Source organism: Tetrao urogallus (genome assembly GCF_951394365.1).
Source record: "Tetrao urogallus genome assembly, chromosome: 16".
NCBI lineage: Eukaryota > Metazoa > Chordata > Aves > Galliformes > Phasianidae > Tetrao > Tetrao urogallus.
In genome coordinates, this window is record NC_136829.1 from 6383961 (window position 1) to 6402483 (window position 18523).

The 18523-nt window shown below is 39.3% G+C and overlaps 1 protein-coding gene across 1 annotated transcript in view; it reads right to left on the minus strand.

The window, feature by feature from the left end:
• ZMYND8 (zinc finger MYND-type containing 8) overlaps positions 1–17671 on the minus strand; it is a gene marked incomplete at both ends in the record, with an annotated part of 51937 nt that extends 34266 nt beyond the window's left edge. The window contains 4 exon segments of the mRNA XM_079543502.1: positions 8468–8538; positions 11844–11951; positions 11953–12008; positions 17648–17671. Coding sequence (XP_079399628.1) covers positions 8468–8538; positions 11844–11951; positions 11953–12008; positions 17648–17671 — 259 coding nt within the window.
• Between the last annotated feature and the right edge of the window lie 852 nt (positions 17672–18523).

Sequence of the window (18523 nt, forward strand, 5' to 3'; positions counted from 1 at the left end):
TTAACTAGAATTGAAAACTATAATGAATGCCCCTGTGTTGTATTTTTGCAAGAATGGCCTCACTTTGGAGTGCATCCCACCACGGCAGTTCATTGCCAATTGCTACATATCTCTGGCTTCTCCTTGCTTCTTCCAGGAAACCCCTGTCACATACTGAGCACATCAACTCAAACCAAACTTTTCATCAATGAGCATCAATTGTGCACCCATCTTTTCTACTTGAAAAGGCAAGGATCAGACAGCAGTAACTCAGCACTCAGGAAAAAATGCTCCATATATTAAATGAAGAGCATTAAAGAAAAATAATGAATTAACATTTTATTAAAATTATGATAAATTCAATTGTACTATTGAATTAATTTGCCAAGCAATCTTATTCCACTTACTTATTGATTTTTGATTAAGTAATTTTGTCTTAATATTACTTAAATATCACTGCTAGTGCAAGTGAGAAAACAGATACCTGAAAAAACCCTTTAGAATCATAGAATCATAGAATCATAGAATCACTAAGGTTGGAAAAGACCTAAAAGATCACCCAGTCCAACCGTTCACCTATTCCCAATAGCTCCTACTAAACCATGTCCCTCAACGCAACATCCAGTCTTTCCTTGAACACCCCCAGGGTCGGTGATTCCACCACCTCCCTGGGCAGTCCATTCCAGTGCCTGACCACCCTTTCTGAAAAGTAATACTTCCTCATGTCCAGCCTGAATTTCCCCTGGCGTAGCTTGAAACCATTCCCCCTGGTCCTATCACTAATGACACGAGAGAAGAGGCCGACCCCCAGCTCACTACAACCTCCCTTCAGGAAGTTATAGAGAGCAATAAGGTCTCCCCTGAGCCTCCTCTTCTCCAGGCTGAACATTCCCAGCTCCTTCAGCCTCTCCTCATATGGCCTGTGCTCCAGACCCCTCACCAGCTTCGTTGCCCTTCTTTGAACACGCTCCAGGGCCTCAATATCTTTCTTGCAGTGAGGGGCCCAAAACTGAACACAGTACTCGAGGTGCGGCCTGACGAGTGCTGAATATAGGGGAACAATCACCTCTCTGCTCCTGCTTGCAACACTGTTTCTGATGCAAGCCAGGATGCCATTGGCCTTCTTGGCCACCTGGGCACACTGTCGGCTCATGTTCAGCCGAGCATCAATCAATACCCCCAGGTCCGTTTCCTCTACGCAGTCCTCCAGCCACACCGCCCCAAGCCTGTAGCGTCGCCTGGGGTTGTTGTGGCCGAAGTGCAGGACCCGGCATTTGGCCTTGTTGAAACTCATCCCATTGGCTCCAGCCCAGCTCTCCAGCCTGTCCAGATCCCTCTGTAGGGCGTCGCTACCCCCAGGCAGATCCACGCTTCCAGCCAATTTGGTGTCATCTGCGAATTTACTGAGGGTGCACTCGATGCCCTCATCGAGGTCATCTATAAAGATATTGAAGAGGACAGGCCCCAGCACCGACCCCTGCGGAACACCACTCACGACCGGTCGCCAGCTGGATTTGACTCCATTCACCACCACTCTCTGCGCCCGGCCCTCCAGCCAGCTCCTTACCCAGCCAAGAGTGTACCCATCCAAGCCTCTGACTGCCAGCTTCTGCAGGAGAATGCTGTGGGAGACAGTGTCAAAGGCTTTGCTGAAGTCTAGGTAGACCACATCAACAGCCTTTCCTTCATCCACCAGATGGGTCACTAGATCATAGAAGGAGATCAGGTTGGTCAAACAGGACCTGCCCTTCATGAACCCATGCTGGCTAGGCCTGATCCCCCGGTCACCCTGCACATGCCGCATGATCTCCCTCAAGACGATCTGCTCCATAACCTTCCCTGGCACCGAGGTCAGGCTGACAGGCCTGTAGTTCCCCGGATCCTCCTTACGACCTTTCTTATAAATGGGAGTCACATTGGCAAGCCTCCAGTCATCTGGGACCTCACCAGTCAACAAGGAGCGCTGACAGATGATGGAAAGCGGCTCGGCTATCACCTCCGCCAGTTCCCTCAGCACTCTCGGGTGGATCTCATCTGGCCCCATCGACTTGTGACAGTCCAGCTGGAGCAGTAGGTCTCTGACTGTTTCTTTCAGAATCGCAGGGGGGTTAGTGTGCTCCCCGGCCGAGATTACCAGGTCAGAGAGAGGGGTATCCTGAGGATAACTGGTCTGACTTTTAAAGACAGACGTAAAGAAGGCATTCAGAACCTCCGCCTTTTCCTTATCCTCAGTGGTCACATTCCCAGCCTCATCCAGCAAAGAGTGGATATTCTCCTTTGTCCTCCTCTTACTGTTAATGTATTTATAAAAGAGTTTCTTATTCCTTTTCACACCAGCAGCTAGGTTAAATTCAAGCTGGGCTTTTGCCTTTCTGATTTCACCTCTACACATCCTAACAACTTCCCTGTATTCATTTTGAGTGGCCTGTCCCTCTTTCCACAGGCGGTAGATTCTCTTTTTCTCCCGGAGCCTCAGGAATAGCTCCCTATTCATCCACGCCGGTCTTCTTCCCCGCCGGCTCATTTTGCAGCTCAGGGGGACTGCCTGCTCCTGCGCCCTTAAGACTTCCTTTTTGAAGAGCAACCAGCTCTCTTGGACCCCTTTGCTTGCTAGGACTGAATGCCAGGGGACTCCCCCTATTAGTCCCCTGAACAATTCAAAGTCCGCCCTCCTGAAGTCCAAGGTAGCAGTATTACTATTCCCCCTCCAGGCTCCACCGTGAATCACGAAGTCTATCATTTCATGATCACTCTGTCAAAGTTTAAAATTCTAATTTTTAAATTTAAAGTTTAAATTCTAATTAAAAGCTATCTGTTCATGACTAGCTTATTATTAATTTTTCTGTGTTACCAGTATTAGTGTAAGCAATTATGAATGTTCTTGTAAAACATCCATCACGGAATAAGAAGCTAACCTGAGCTTCACCTAGGGTTTAAAAATAATTGTTTGACTGTGCCACCATGCAACTACAGGATGAGCAATTGCTCCTGCCAGGAGAAGACTGGACTTCTAAACACTCCATCACTTCTCCCTTCCTTCCTCCTCTTCAAAAGCTCTGAATTCATGTATTCTAAATGGTGTTGAGGTAAATCAATCAAGTATTCTGAGAGAAAAAGGAGCAACATCACTCCAAGTCATCATCCTTACAGTCTGATTTGGTAGAAGGCTCAATTACTGCTTTATATGGTTTCCACAAGTATGAAGACTTTCATTTATACATATTTTTTATTATCCTGAACAGTTGCTAACAGATTTATGATTGCTCAAATCCACTATTATCCTATATCAAGCTCAATTATCTACAAAACACTTAACAAAATGATGGATAACTCTTTTCGGACTTATATGCAAACTCTGAGGCATTTTAATCTTATGCCAGGGTTTTGAAATATGATGCAACTGCAATCAACCACTAAAGCCCTGTTTACATTCCAGGAACTTCAACTGGTACAATTAACTCAATTCAGTTGCTTAATGTAATAAATAACAGAGGTTAGCCATGGTTGTGTAAATCCTGATGAACTCCTACATTGCAATTGCAAGTACAAAAAGAGACTGCTACACGTTTCTTCAATTTAGAGCTTTGGAAGACAGAGAGCAAGAAATACATGGCTACCTCTGGTAATGTAAGGGAGCAGCTTATGAGCTACAGCCTGGCTGCAGGGGGACTTGCTGCCTCAAGGCACTCCTGTAGACCCTCAGTACTAGAGAAATAAGCCTCAGGCTGTACTACTTTTCACTGCAGAAGTTTCAAATTACATTTCACATTGAGACAAGAACTTCATACTTGGTGTCACTGCACCAAAAGTTGAAACATTATACTATTATGAAACCATTACTAAAGATAGAAGTTTTCTAGAAATTTGGTTTTACTATTCATTTTGTATTTCTACTTACAATATCTGAACAATATCTTTACCACTGTGAGATGCCCTTAAGGGACAAGCCTTAAATACAAACATGCCACATTACAAAAGTTGTCCAAGTAAGAATTCTTACTGTTAAGTGTAGTAGTGTTTCAGTATATGATTTTATTATACAGCTAAGACCATCTAATGACGAGCTGGCATTGACAGGCACATCTGATCCTAGCAATGACATCTATTCAACTCCCTAGTAATCTGGTTCAGGGAGATAAGCAGGTAGAAAATTACTTCCACATCCAAATCCTTAACAGACTTAGAATTGAAGTGGCTAAGTGCCAGTACAGACGCAAAGGAAACATAATGAACACATGACTGATGATGGGAAGGAGGAAGTTAAAGAGCTCCTTTTTACTGGTCACTATTCAAGCAAACAAGAGCACTAGCTGAAATACATGAGACCTTCATGGAAGTCCACCTGCCACCACAGCTAACATCTACTGGGGGGTAAGCAAATAATCAAGCAAAAAAATAACCTCAGCCTGAAATTAAAAAGAAAAGTCTTCAAGTTAATAGTAGAAAAAAGCCCAATGAAGAGCCTACTGCTGTTTAGAGAGAACAAGCACGTGAAAAGACAGAACTACATCAGACAATAATTAAGCTGGTTACACTGCTCTGGGAACACAACCTGGAAACACTCAGGAAATCCTCCAGAAAGCCTTGAAAGCTCTATCTTGAAATATTTAATATACAAAGTTAAAAAGTAGTCCGTAGGGCTGGAACAGAAATACAACAAGATGTTTCTGTCAGAAATGTTCATGTATGATACGCAGAGGACAAAATATTACAATAATCTATTCCATGGCCTTTTTCCCTTGCTAAATAGCAATCTGCTTCTGCATTTGTTATGTTTTTTTTGTTTGTTTGTTTGCTCGTTTGTTTTTTAGGACTTCTTTTATTCTCTTGAAGCCATTATTTTCCATTTCCTGTTCTCTGATGTCTTACAGATGCTTGTTCTGATCAAGGCAGCAATGTATTTTAAAACCCTATCCTTACTGAAGCTGCCCATCCACAGCTTATTAGCGTATCTAAATTAGAACAGTTAAACTACTACAGTAAGTCTGCTCCCATTCCCTTCTCAACTCCACCAGAGGTCTGCCTCTACACCTTCCCACAGAGAGGCACTTGTGTGTAATCATTAAATCAATCTGTTCATGATTAGAGCAAAAAATACAGTACAAACTTCTTGACGCTGCTCACTGTGCAATAGCACAGTGCTAGCCTAAATAAGCACCAGTGCTAGCCTAAGGAGAGGGGTAGAAAAATGCAGATGGAGAGTCAGAGTGCATAGCTTTGACCACTGTTAGAGACTCACCTTTATGTATCACATTCTAAAGCATAAGAAGTCTCTGCCACGGTTTTAAGCTCTACTTTTCTTAGAGCCTAAGCCTATCTAAAAGCTGGCTGCCAAGCTCTACACTTCCTGCACCCAACTGGTATATTCTTGTGCTCTCTCTTATACCAGTTCTGGCAGCCTACCAAGCTATTGCAGCATACTAAGCTAGTAAAAAACTAAGCGTGTTTTATGGTTCAGTTAGTTTCCTGCCAGCTTAACTATTGAAACAAGTGGGTAAAACTGCAGCACTGAGCAGTCTGCCAAGCTTAGTCCGCCTTGAAATCACCACCTTACTTAAACCAATTCAAAAGGCTATGTTGACACTCCCTGTTTTCAGATTAAACAATGCATGCTTCAGTTTAGCTTAAGCTGAACTAGAATTCATTTATAACAAGTAAAACTGAACTGTTTATTCTAAAGTATATTTATGATGAGGTCTGCATTGAGCTATCTTTTTAATTAATTTAATTTAAGCAATTTAATTCAGTTTAGCACAGCTGTCTCTACACATAGCCTCACATTAGCTATACAAACACACTGTAGCAGAGCAAGTTAAACTACAAACTTGCAGCATAACAGCTTCTTCAGGACAGCAGTGAAGTTGTACAACACCCGGGATTCAACTCCTGCTTCTCAGAGCATAATAATAAATAAATAAAGCAGGGCTCCATGCTTCCCTTAAGGGCTTATCAATCCAAGATCAATTTCCTCATATACATCCTCTCAAAAACACACAAAGCAAAATTCTGAACAAGATTACAGAAACACTGTTACCCTATCACACCACCATTAAACCTTGCTGCATTTTTTCTACCCTACACAAAGTATAAAAGCAGTTCTTAAATTCTGCTTTCCGACTTTTCCTTTGCAGAAACGCTCCACAAACTAAGACGATCTTGTTTCAATCCATACAACAGAAGCCAAGAAAGATTCACTTCAGCAGGCTTGTAACATAGCCAGCTCTTGCACTAAGCAGATGACACTTAAGATCCACTCCCTCTTATTTTCTATGCAAACTTACAAATTCAACTATTATATAGTTCTACCACCAGTTCATAAATTAAGCTGGAAATACAATAGAGCAAGATGGCTTACAGACAAATCTTAAGATTTCTTTACATCCCACATCATTTCTTCCCTGACAAAACAGCTGAAAGGGACCAGAGGTGGGCAATGGCTATTTTTCCCTTTAAAATAGCATTGACATGGCTTTTGCCCAACCTACAGTCCACATTTAATAAACCAACTAAATGAAAGGAGTGACTAGTTAAATAAATATCACATCCATTACTATTACTCAATTAATTCAACTTCCATCAAGTTTTATCTTTCCTATGGTGATGTTTGGCCAACAAAGGCCTTTCAGATCAATCTCACTGATATTCAAGATTCCTTCTGCATACAGAACAGCGACTTCTGGCCACAGGAACAGGTTGGGCCAATCTAAACTAGCGTTATGGTAACAATGTCTTTGTTTTACAAACCACTCTCCCTTCAATCACTACAGGAGCTTGCCCACGAGCTTGTTCAGGGAATTGTACCAATAGAAACTCAGTACAAAACAAGTCTTCATTTTTCTATTTTGAACTGATCCAAGCCCAAGCAATGGGAGCTGCAAGATCACGGGAATGAAAGATGAGACTGGAAGATGAAAGTCCATCCCTTTCAATAATCATAAGTTATTTAATCAGCTTAATTTCATTTTAACCCTACAAGGAAAGCAAAAGGTTCCTTGTGGGCTTAATTCATTAAATCAACACACCTTGAGGTCAGATCAGCACTCCAATTAAGGTAAGAGAACTGAAACCTGCTGTATGGACCATACATCTGTTTCTGTGCTAAGTAAAGCGACAGTGTGAAAATGCAGACATCCACATAAATATTACTAAACTCATAAAAATCTTCCAGATACTGAATTTCAGAATGACAAAAGAAACAATTTAGCTCATTTGATGTGTGTGAAATTTATATTATTATCATTAATATCTGGGTCAAAGTCTTCCTAAGGTGAACTGAAGGTGAATTATGCCATGGGCAGCCAAATGCATCTAATAACTCCCCTTGCCTCCTATATCAGCTGGGATCTGACAAGCCCCACAGAAGAATAAAGTGGTGGGACCTCACAAAGCTGGGAGTAGAGAGGATCAGGAGATACCATCTTTCCACAGTCATTAAAGAAAAGAAAAAAAAAAAAAAAAAAGAAAGTTGACTTTCTCCTAGTTTTGTCAACTGAAATAAAGAAGTAAACATCAAAAACGGTCCAAGGATGGAGGCTGAAGCGCAAGACAATGAGCAAAGGGGAGAAGGGGGCAAAGGGAGTCAAAAGGAGTAAGCAAATCTCTTGTGAGCTGTCAGATGACAGAGATGAAATATACCACCTCATCTAATCCTACCAGAGAACTGAAAGAAAATTACTATCTGAAAGAACAAACATGACAGAAATGCAATGCATAAAAGCAACATAAATTGCTTGGCTTACCTGAAAGCCAAGTCTGCTGCAAGTACAAAAGGAGTGTGGACAGGCAGCTGGCATTCAACTACACTGAACTGTAGCAAGCAATCACGTGCAAGTATTTCATTGCAGGGCACTTTTGTTGCTCCAGTCCAAGTGACTGTGGCATTATTTAAACCAATAGAGATGTTTACATCTTTAAGTTTCTTTATACTGAGAGACAACAGCGTTTGCCTGTAGTAATTCATTCACAGAAAAAAGTTAAAAACCAGAGGGACAGAAATTCCCAGTCACCTGCAATACTACCAAATTTACTTCAGGTGGGGATAATGGAATGCATACATAAACATTTTTGAGACACACTGCTCAGTGAACCAATTTTTGTGCAAACAGAAACATTAGTGTTCTTCATTCTTAGGAAAATTAGGATTGGTCACTGTATGAAACACCACCTTCATATTATTAGTTTCTCCTATATTGCAAATCTTCAAGAGAAGCCATGGCAAGTAAGATGATACAGAAGGTTGATGTTCTTTCCAAGGACCTAAATTTACTTGTGCATAAATCAGAAATAACAATGGAGTGTGGGGGGTGGGTATGACATACAATGAAAACTAAGCAAAAATCAAAACACATTCCAAGACCCAACTGTCACTGTAAAAAAACAGAGTGAGTCTTCTCTCAAGTGCAGTTTCACCATAGATGGCACAGTTTTCTTTCCTGGTTTACAAATATTTTTCTGTTATGGAACATGTGAAATATTCCTTCTTACTCACCTTTGGATCGAGTGGAGATATCCATCCCCTCCACCACCTCCTGCTCTGCCTTTATTTCCTCTTCAGCCAAACTGCAGGAATCAAAAAAGTGAATTAGAATAATTTAGACTGTCTTATTCTCATATCTGACTTGAAATACAGAAATTCAACATGACTCTGTCAAACAGAACTACATTAATATTTCTGACAAAATTTAAAGTGCTATTTGCCAGAGCTTACATGGACTAAAACATGGAGAGAAACAATCCTGATACACATGCATGCTGCACGTTACCTATTGCAAAGGTAACACTTCCACACTAACGACAATCTAGTAACAAGTACTGAGGATTATGCCACTTTCTATACAACTGAACATAACAGACAAATAGGAATTGCATTCCTTGAAGCTCCTAACCTACGGCCTCTGTAAGCTGTGTGAACAGATTCCTGCTAATGTTTAAATGCTTGCCTGCAACAGTGAACAGATTTGCTGAACTAATTTAGCGACACAAAAAAGTTTGCAAAATTAGAAAGTAATGCACAGTTTTAAAAATCCTTGAAATTATTTACTAGTTTTTAAATGACTCTCTATAAAAGAAAATTTATAGAGAAAGAAAACTACTGGGAATAGAACTTCATGAATTATTACCTATAATACAGAGTAAGCAGAACCAAGTTGTTACTATTGTTCAACCACACATCCTTATACAGACACTTCTAATTTAGTCCAGGTAGGATTAAATGATTAATTAGATGACAAAATATATATGACTTGGTGATATTCTACTTTCTTATACTGATATCATGCAGGAAAATATCTCAATAGATCTTGCTAATGAAAGCCATCTGAGAAAGCAATGTGGAAGAGACAAAAAAGGAGTGTTGGAGTTACACAGCAGTTTAGGAGATCTGACTACTACAGATGAATGAAAAAGAAAAATATGACATTGACTGAAGCAATCAACCAAATTGAAAATCATTGACAAAAGCAATTACGGCGCCTGAAGCAGGTATCACAGCTGTCCACTAACACAACCAAAGCACAACAGTCAAGCACAGTGTAAATCTTTCCCTCTGCAGTAACAACTCACTGTCTGGCATGTTAGTATGAGCTGCTGCAGATACCAGTTTACACAGACATGGCAGACTATGAACTACTGCTGGTACAGAGCATTCTACCAGCTATCCTAGCTAAGGGACATCTATTTCTGCCATAGAGACCAGAAGGACAGCTGGAGACCTTTGTTTTAGCCACTATGGCTAAATCTGCCTAAGGCAGCTAAACAGAGCTTTGAAACTACATAGAGAACTTGGGTTATATTTATAGCAGAAAAACTCTTCAGGCTAACAAACAGTTATATTAGCAGGAGTTCTGTTACTAGTCCGAGTTGAAGCAGTTTCCTAAAAAAAGCAAAACGTACCAGCAGGACTTTTTAGTCTGGCATTTGTCAAAACCACTTTTAATCAACTCTACCAGAGAGTTGGGCTGGAATTCCTTCCACACTCGTAAACAGTATAATTGTGTCAGCAAAAATTTTAAACACAAATGAACAGAGCTCAGTGTATGGAAGACCCAAACCTGAGAAGATCCATCAATTCCAGAAAACATTATTGTATATTTGTAGTTCATATATAGCAATAATTCACAAGTTCTATTAACTGGCTGTTTATTCCAGCAGCACAGAAAGGGAGCCACGTGACCAGAATTATGGTAAATGTACTGCACAGTTGACCACAGCACAATGCTTCTCAGATTTATTTTGCATGGACAGATTAAATGCATAGCATAGTTGACCATAATACAATGCTCACCAATTTACTATGCATGGGCAAATCAATTATACTGTGCATTTGTTACACCCTTTCCCAGAGGGCCTCCAGCAAAGAGGAGCTGGCAGTGTGTTGCAGACACCAAAACATTTCATGCACCACTTGCCTCTGCCCATTCTCTTTCCTAAGCAATGGGAAGGGATGGGCTCACAGGATGAGTTCATTGTTCTCTTCCCATGCTGCACTCTATTTTCTTCCCTTCCCCCTTTATAAAATCTTATTTTCATATCACCAAACTGTAATAAAAGAACACTTTTTAAAAAAAATCACCTTGTAAATATGTATTAACACACACTAACTCCATGAAAAGTGCAGTAGTTAGGGCAGCATGCATTACCTGTTCTTAAAATACAGATCCTGTTTCAGCAAATCAGACATACAATCTTGTAACAACTCAGCTTTAGGTCTAAAAGACCATCTTACACTAGTGGCTACTAAAAGGGAAGGTCTCAGCAACACGTGACTTGTGGTTACAGAAACCACATTAATTTTAATTGAATCAGTTCTATAGTCTAGCTCCCTGCACAGGTAGGTGTGCTAGAGAGAAGAAATGAGAGTGAATGGCATGTGGGGAAGGAGTGAAAAGTGACATACCCTTTTTACAGTACCTCGCACATTACGTTAATACAGCCCAGACATTCCAGACTCATCTGAACATATTAAGTGTGTTTTGTTCATACCACACAACTCCAGGGAACACAATACAACAAGAGTAACAAAATAGTTGCTACAAGTGAGTATGACAAAGCCCAGAGTTGTGCATGAATACAATCTGAGAAATGAGCGTGGCAGATAGCACAGGAGCAGGAACTGTCCCTACATCCCTGTCCAGAGCAGCTTGGCAAGTTGCAGCTGATTGAAGACTCTTTACTCCTGTAGGCCCCAAACCAGTACTGCAGTCACGTGATTAACTTCACGTCATGACAGGGTGTTATAGATCAAGACTCCTAAGATTTCTTCAGCTTGAAATCTGTCTCTTCGCATGAGAATATTTCAGGAAATTCAGCCAGATCACCTCTTAAAGAATTCTTTCAGTAGATCTAAAGACACAGGAAAAATAATCCGCATAAGCAGTCCCAAGATGAACCAAGAGCCTTGACTTGATACATCTCTAGCTCATCCTATAAAAGATGGGGTCTGAAGCTTCTCCAAAGGTTTGAAACGTGAAAGTACCATCAGAAATGCACTCAGCACTTGACACAACAGTTATACCTTTGTTTCAGCAGTGGAGGTGAATATATCCTACCCACACAGCTGCACCCACTGTCCTTCAAACAGAACTAAAATAAAATTCAGCAAATACGTTCATTGCTCCAAAAGTAATGCCTCCAATTTATTCCCATGGGAGCTACAACAGCTACAAAGAGCACAATAACACTATTTGATAGAGCAAACTCTCAGCTACAAAACACTATTTCTCAACAGCCATCACCCTTAGCTAGTCATTTTCACCAGCCACCAACAAGAGCCTGCATGCTGCACTCATAATAATCTGCACAGTCATCCAGAATATGGCTTGTCTTCCATTTTGTTGTTACCACTGCTGAAATGCACCACCCCCCACCTCACTGTGCTCACATCCACTGCTTGATGTCCATGAAGGATCAGCAGACATTGATGAACATCAATGGGTGCCACTTTTTCTGCACAGAGGAATCCAGGTGCACACCCGTTTCATACGCACTTCCATGCCAGATGTCATTTTGCCAGACTGTTTCTCTGCTGCCACCTATCACACAGCAACAAAATGCAATAGAATATTGGTGGGAAGGTTCAGCCTCTACTGCCATGCCACCAATATCATAAAAAAGGAGGCATTACTTTCAGAGCAGGTCTCACGTATACTACAGTATGACAACTGACCCTTAGAGAAACAGACTGTATGTCCTTTTTCTCTACTACATTTAGCCACTCTCTTGTTTAAGAGCATCAGAAAATTACTGAGGTTATTTTGAAAAAAAAAAACAAACAAAAAACAACACTGAAGCATCAGAGAAGAGGATTTAAATGTGTTACACATAGCTATAAAAGATACCTAAACTCAGCTCCTCAGCAGCACATCCCATTGTTTGACTTGATGCCATTTTTATAACTTGCCCAACATGACACTGAATGGGGGTAGTGATGGCTGAAACAGTAATCTTTCAAATATAAGTTTGTAAATACATGCAAAAATTCACAGCAAGTTTACAGTAACTTTTCTAAAGCTGACAGATTTTTTCACCTTTGCACCTGCCATTAACATCAGAATTATGCTGAAAATGCTGTAAGCAGTACTTTCAGACACAGAAACTCATCAGCCAATCAAATGCAGTAACTCATGAAATTGGCATTTTATTACCCATAGTGAAAATAAAATGAAAATTAAAAGCAGCATCAAAATAAGTACAAACAAGCATCTATTTCTACGTGAACAAGAACTGTGTGATCAAGCAGACCACCCTACACAGCGATATTTTGAAAAGATTTCATTTTTGCAGGGCTTAGAGCTGTTCTTTCAGCCAGCATGCATTGCTATCATGTACGTATATTAGGGATGCGACATCCTCAGGTCGCGGATCAGAAATGATACTTGTATGTATGCAATAAAGTAACTAGGTGAGTACAATAAATACCTTGTATTCTTCTGGAAGCTACTCTTGCTTCTTATTTAGGTGAGTGAACACGGAAGGAACACAGAGGAGCGTATTTTAAGAACACAATTGAAATTTAAGCTCTGCCAGTTTCACTGTCAATTGACCAGAACAGCAATTAATCATTTAAAGCTTCCCCACTTGTATTGACAAAACTTACTCTTAAAAAACCTCCTAAAATGTTAAGCTAATTTGTTTCATGCAAATTATGTTAACATGTCTGAGAGGGGGGAAGGGGTGGAGGTTTTTCCTTCGGGGATAGCTGAGGACAGAAAGAAAAAAATAAAGGTTGCAAATACACAGGATTTAGTGATAGTTCATTAAAAACACAAGAAGAACTTAGCTGCACCATCTTCAAATATTCTACACTAGCCTGAAGAGGGTTTTTTGTTTGTTTGTTTGTTTGTTGTTGTTGTTGTTGTTGTTGTTTTCAAATCTAAATTAAATCCAGTTTTTCAAATTTCAGACAAACAAACAAAATACTGACTTTTCTGTTTAGGAAAATGATTCCTCCAGCAGTAGTTCTTATTTGGAAAAAAGAAGTACATACACAAAAATTTTTCAAGCTGCTCTAATCTATATAAACTACCAAGAGCAATTAAAAGTTGCAGATGAACTACTGCACCTTGACATTTAACCAAGAAAAACTGACAGATATGGAAAACCACTCAGAACAGCCAATGCCCACATTTACAGTCTAGATCTACATTAGGGAATAAACACATTAATTCAAGAATTATATACTTATGGAATTCATTTTCCCTTTTAATCAATAGAAAACCAACAAAAAAAAAAAAAAAAAAAATCACACTGCTGATTTAAGACTGTAAGCACTAAAACTGAATTTCATCCTTAAGGTAATTCCTGTCTCTCCCATATCACATCCGTGAGCAGCATACCTAAATAATGATTTCAAAAAACTGCATTCAATAAAAATTTGAGAAAAAAATATTTGCATGCCATTGCTGAATAAATAGCAGCTTTGTATAAGCACTCACCTATAACAGTCTCTTACTCATCGGTAGCTATGCTATTTATGCAGGATTCTTAAAATGGCGTCTGACAGCACTGCACTGCCTCATTCCTGTACTGTAGTTAAAATGGTAGCAGTTTATTCAATAAACAGTAATAACAGTATCTCTTGTTTAAACAGCAGTGCTATATTCGAAGCAAGCATCTAAAGATCAGAAATGGTAAAGTATGACAGAAGGACACCTGACATCCAAATGTTAACTGAAAAGGCACAAGACGGGGCTTTGTGAAGTCACAGGTTACTAAGGAAATCACTCCATTTTAGATTCGCTCTCCAGTTTGAGCCTCTCATATTTTATGTATCCTCCTGCAAAATCTCCTGCAAAATGCTACATTTCTACTGTGCAATTAAGATACACAAAATGTTTTCTCAGCTATCTACACACAGCAGCTTAAGCCAGTTACCTCAGCCATCGTGCAAAGCCAAAACACAGATATTTCAAGAACATTTACATTATTTTCAGAATCTTCCTGCTGTTCAGTGTATATTCAGAACAGTGCCACAAAAGAGAAAATCAGGGCTGGGAGGGAGACCCTTGGTGTCATGCAGTCCTCTGAAGACCACAAACACTATAGCTGAGCTGAGGCCCAAGCATGGCAACATTCGTAGCTACAGATTTCAGAAGCTAAAAGCATAATTCAAGAATCAAATTTGAAAATAAATATTTATAGTGGCTGTATTATGAACATTAACATACTGCTACAACACAATATTCATCAGTATAAATCACAGACGCCACAACACCTGAAGGGTTAACCCGAAAATGACAAATAAGCATCAAATAAATAAAATCCAGTTTCTGTGCAGCCATTTCTAAATTAGACATTAACCCACGAATACAAGACATGTTTGTTGAAAAACACATTTAAAACATGCTTTCTGAACACAATTTCAAAGGCCTACTACAATGGCTTTCAGTTTGTGGTTTGCAGACCCCTCACCGCCAGTGTACTACTTCCAAGGGAGTTACAAACAGCAATTAAGTAAATCAATCCTGTTCTATTTGGCTTAAATCTACTACAAAGGGATTCATGTATTTATGGGAAAATGTTATGATTAACTTTCACAATATTAGGTGATTCAAGCTAATATCCTGAATTCCAGACAAAGAAGAGGGGAACTTTTACTAAAATTTATAACCCTTAAACCAGTAGTGCTGAACTGGCACTGTTACTATGGAAAATTGATTATCACCAATCACTTTTCAGCTACTGGACCCACATGACCAATTGGAAACAAAGCAAAAAGAAGAAAAAAAAGCCAAACAGCAACAACAAAGCAGAAATGATATCACAAAATGGAAGACAGGTCAGCAAGTACAGCCAATTGAAGTCCATGAACACTGATATCAAGAGCTAAATTTCTAATTCAGTTGGCCTGTTTCTAATTTTTGAGCTTGAAGTCCCTTTCAGTACATGCTCCCTCAGTACAATTGCAGGTCTTCCCCTAAATTTCAAAACTCCTGCCTGAAGAGAGAGGGGAAAACATCACATCCAGAGTGGTTTATATTCTGCTTTTTTTCACTCTCACTGTTAAGCAGCGTCATTTGTTTAAAGAAATCATTCATTTTTCCCTAGCGCTATTTAGCTTCCAACTAAAACAGTTTGCCTGGGAAGAATGAAGGAAGCATGGAGCTTTTAAAAAGCTACTGTTTTCATCATAGTTTATAGTCCAGATCACTCCTTTGTTTTTCTCCCACTGCATTCTTTGTCCAGCTAATTATAAAAGTAACAGGATGTTGGCACAAAATAATAATGGCTAATCGTGTTCGTCCTGGGCAATTCAATCTACTCGTTAGTAGCCTGAAAGTTTAAAGTGCAATTATAAAATTAACTGCTAGATACATTAGAATAGTGGCTATTTAGTGCAAGCTGAATAAAACTCAGCTAAATTGCTTCATGTATGCTCTGTCTAATTGTGATATTAACAAGATCCAGTCCTGTAAAATCTTGGGTAGAAAGAATAGGTGCTTCCCCCCCACACTCCCCATGACGACCACGTTAACAAAACCCCATATTCCATCTGTCCTGAACTGCAGAAAAACTGCACAGTGCTTCTTATTATGCAATCTATGAAAGTGAGTGATAACATCATACCTTGACAAAGCACCAAAAATACATGAAATTCTTCAGCTTGGCTGAAATTGCTTAACTTAGATGGAACAAAGATGGTAGAAATTTCCAGAAGGCCTTTCTCAGCCTTGCCACTGCAATTGTCAATCTTTAACCTACCCTCTGCTTCTATTGGCTCAAGCACTCCATGGAGCAGCGTGATTGGGCTGATCTGTAAAACAACACTGCTGTCTCTACCTTGCCTCAGACATCTTGCTGCAATGCAGACATTTATTTTTTTGTGAACTATAAAAGAATTATGTTCGAGTGATTAAAAATAGGGAACTTCAGCAGACTCACAATGCTACGTTTCATTCCATGCACAAGGACAGCTTATACAAATATGCCTCACTGTCAGCAACGTGTCTGGAGGTGCAGATTTGAAACAGATTCTAGTTTAACAAAACCTGTGGGAGCCATTTTAATACAAGCTTTTTGATTGCAGATCACTTACTCCTGCTTCCTCATATTAAACAAATATTATGTTGTGCAATTCCTGAGACCGAGAGTAAACTGCTAATGTGCACAACCTACTGTTAGGAAAATTATCTCCCAGTGTAATTTCTGTTTTTAGCAATCGAAGAACAAAAAAATGAAGTAACATCTTAGCTGCGTTAGCATCTTTGCGTATGCTGAAAAATGCATTCAAGTTGCACACAAAACTGCTATTACATGAAACTCAGTGGTACAGCACAGCAGTGTTTCAGGTTGCAAATTGAACTGTAGACACTTACAATGTAATTTTTTTTCAGGGGGGGAGGGAGGAGGAAGTTAAGCAAAGCTAGGTACTTACAATAAGATACTCACATCTAGAAACAAGTAACCACAAGAAAATGGCTATGTTACAGAATCCTATCTTGGCAACAGAATTTAACATGCAAGTGTACCTAGGTGCTGCCATTTTTAAAGCTACCCGAGCTCAAAGCTTCCTAAAATCATGAAAGCGTGCAAACTGCTAAAAGCAGGACAAAAAATGATGCTGAAGCTCAAAAGAGCATCTTTCCACTGCTTTTGTAATGATATTGGTGATCACTGAAAAACAGCTTGTTAAAACAAGCACACAAAGGTTACAATTGAAATCTTAATAAAGAGCACAGAATGCTCTAAAACAGTCACAAATTGAGCAACATTATCTGATATTATACCTTGTATACTTTCAAAAACATATGCTCATTAAGTACTACTTACTTTACTTTGTAAGGTCACTTCATAGCTGAGTACTAGCACTCTCATCACACCTTACAAGCCTAACAACCAAACTGCGCTTTACCCTCACGAGTGTGGTAATTAAGGAGCTACAAACAAACAGCAAGTAGAATATTTGTCACTGGTCTGAGGAAAACAACAAGTATAAGTTTCAAACTTTAGAAGCAAATTATCAAAAAAAAAAAAAGAAAAAAAAAAAAAAAGCAGTGCATTCAAATTGGAACAGTTTACACATAAAAGCCCCTTGAAATGGACGCTAAACAAATCGGATTTTTTACATGGCTAACCTCTGAGATCACCTCATCTACTGCACTAACTGACCCAGTAAAAATAAAATGTTTGGAAAACTATTAAAAATGTTTAGAGTAGCATGCTGCTTACTTACCAACTGTTCAAGCACCCATCTCATTTTTCCAGTTAAGAAGATACAACAGGCTGGCAGATTTGGGAATTGATCAAAAAGGAATTTCTTGAAATAATTACGTAGCATTAAACCAAAAGTTAAAAAAAAAAAAAAAAAAAAAAAAAAAAGACAAAAAACAAGAACGAACAACATGTACTACTGTCATGAACCACAGATGATTTTATATCCTCTGGACTCCACAACACAGAACTGTGGCTGATACAGTGTAAAACAAAAAGGCACAGATAAAAGGCACATTAGTTTACTCAAAATATGTAAAAGAAGAAAGCTAATAGTTAAAAAACATTTTCTATAAAGAATCAGATTTGCAAACTGATGTACTGCTGCATTTTATTGAGCAGCAACCCATTTCCAAAATCTGCAGCATAAAAACTCCCTTTTAAAGGAACAAAATATTAACCATACAGTGTCCCTCAGAAAGAGAAACACATTGTATTAATTATCCCTGCAAGAAAAAGAGTTCAATAATCATTTTAAGCTAAGATAAGCTGCATAAAAAACATGATGCAACAGCACACCACCACCTAGGCCCAATATCTACAATCAGCCATTAGCAGTTTTTGCTGATGTCTAGGTTTTTTTAAATCCCATATTTTTTCAGAGATAACTTATCTTAGCTATTCCATTCACTGTTTAGAAAGGTAAACTTGCCTGTTCTTCTGTCTGCCATTATCCCTGCTTGACTCCCTGTAGGGCAGTTAAATGCATCTGCTCCCTAGCTTCCATTTTCTCTTCAGCAGGCATGTGACACAACAGACAATAGTGCTGGCAAACTGCTCAGAGACAGAAAGCTTCTTTGGAATACCAGGATCTTGTTAAATTCTAAAAACACCAGCC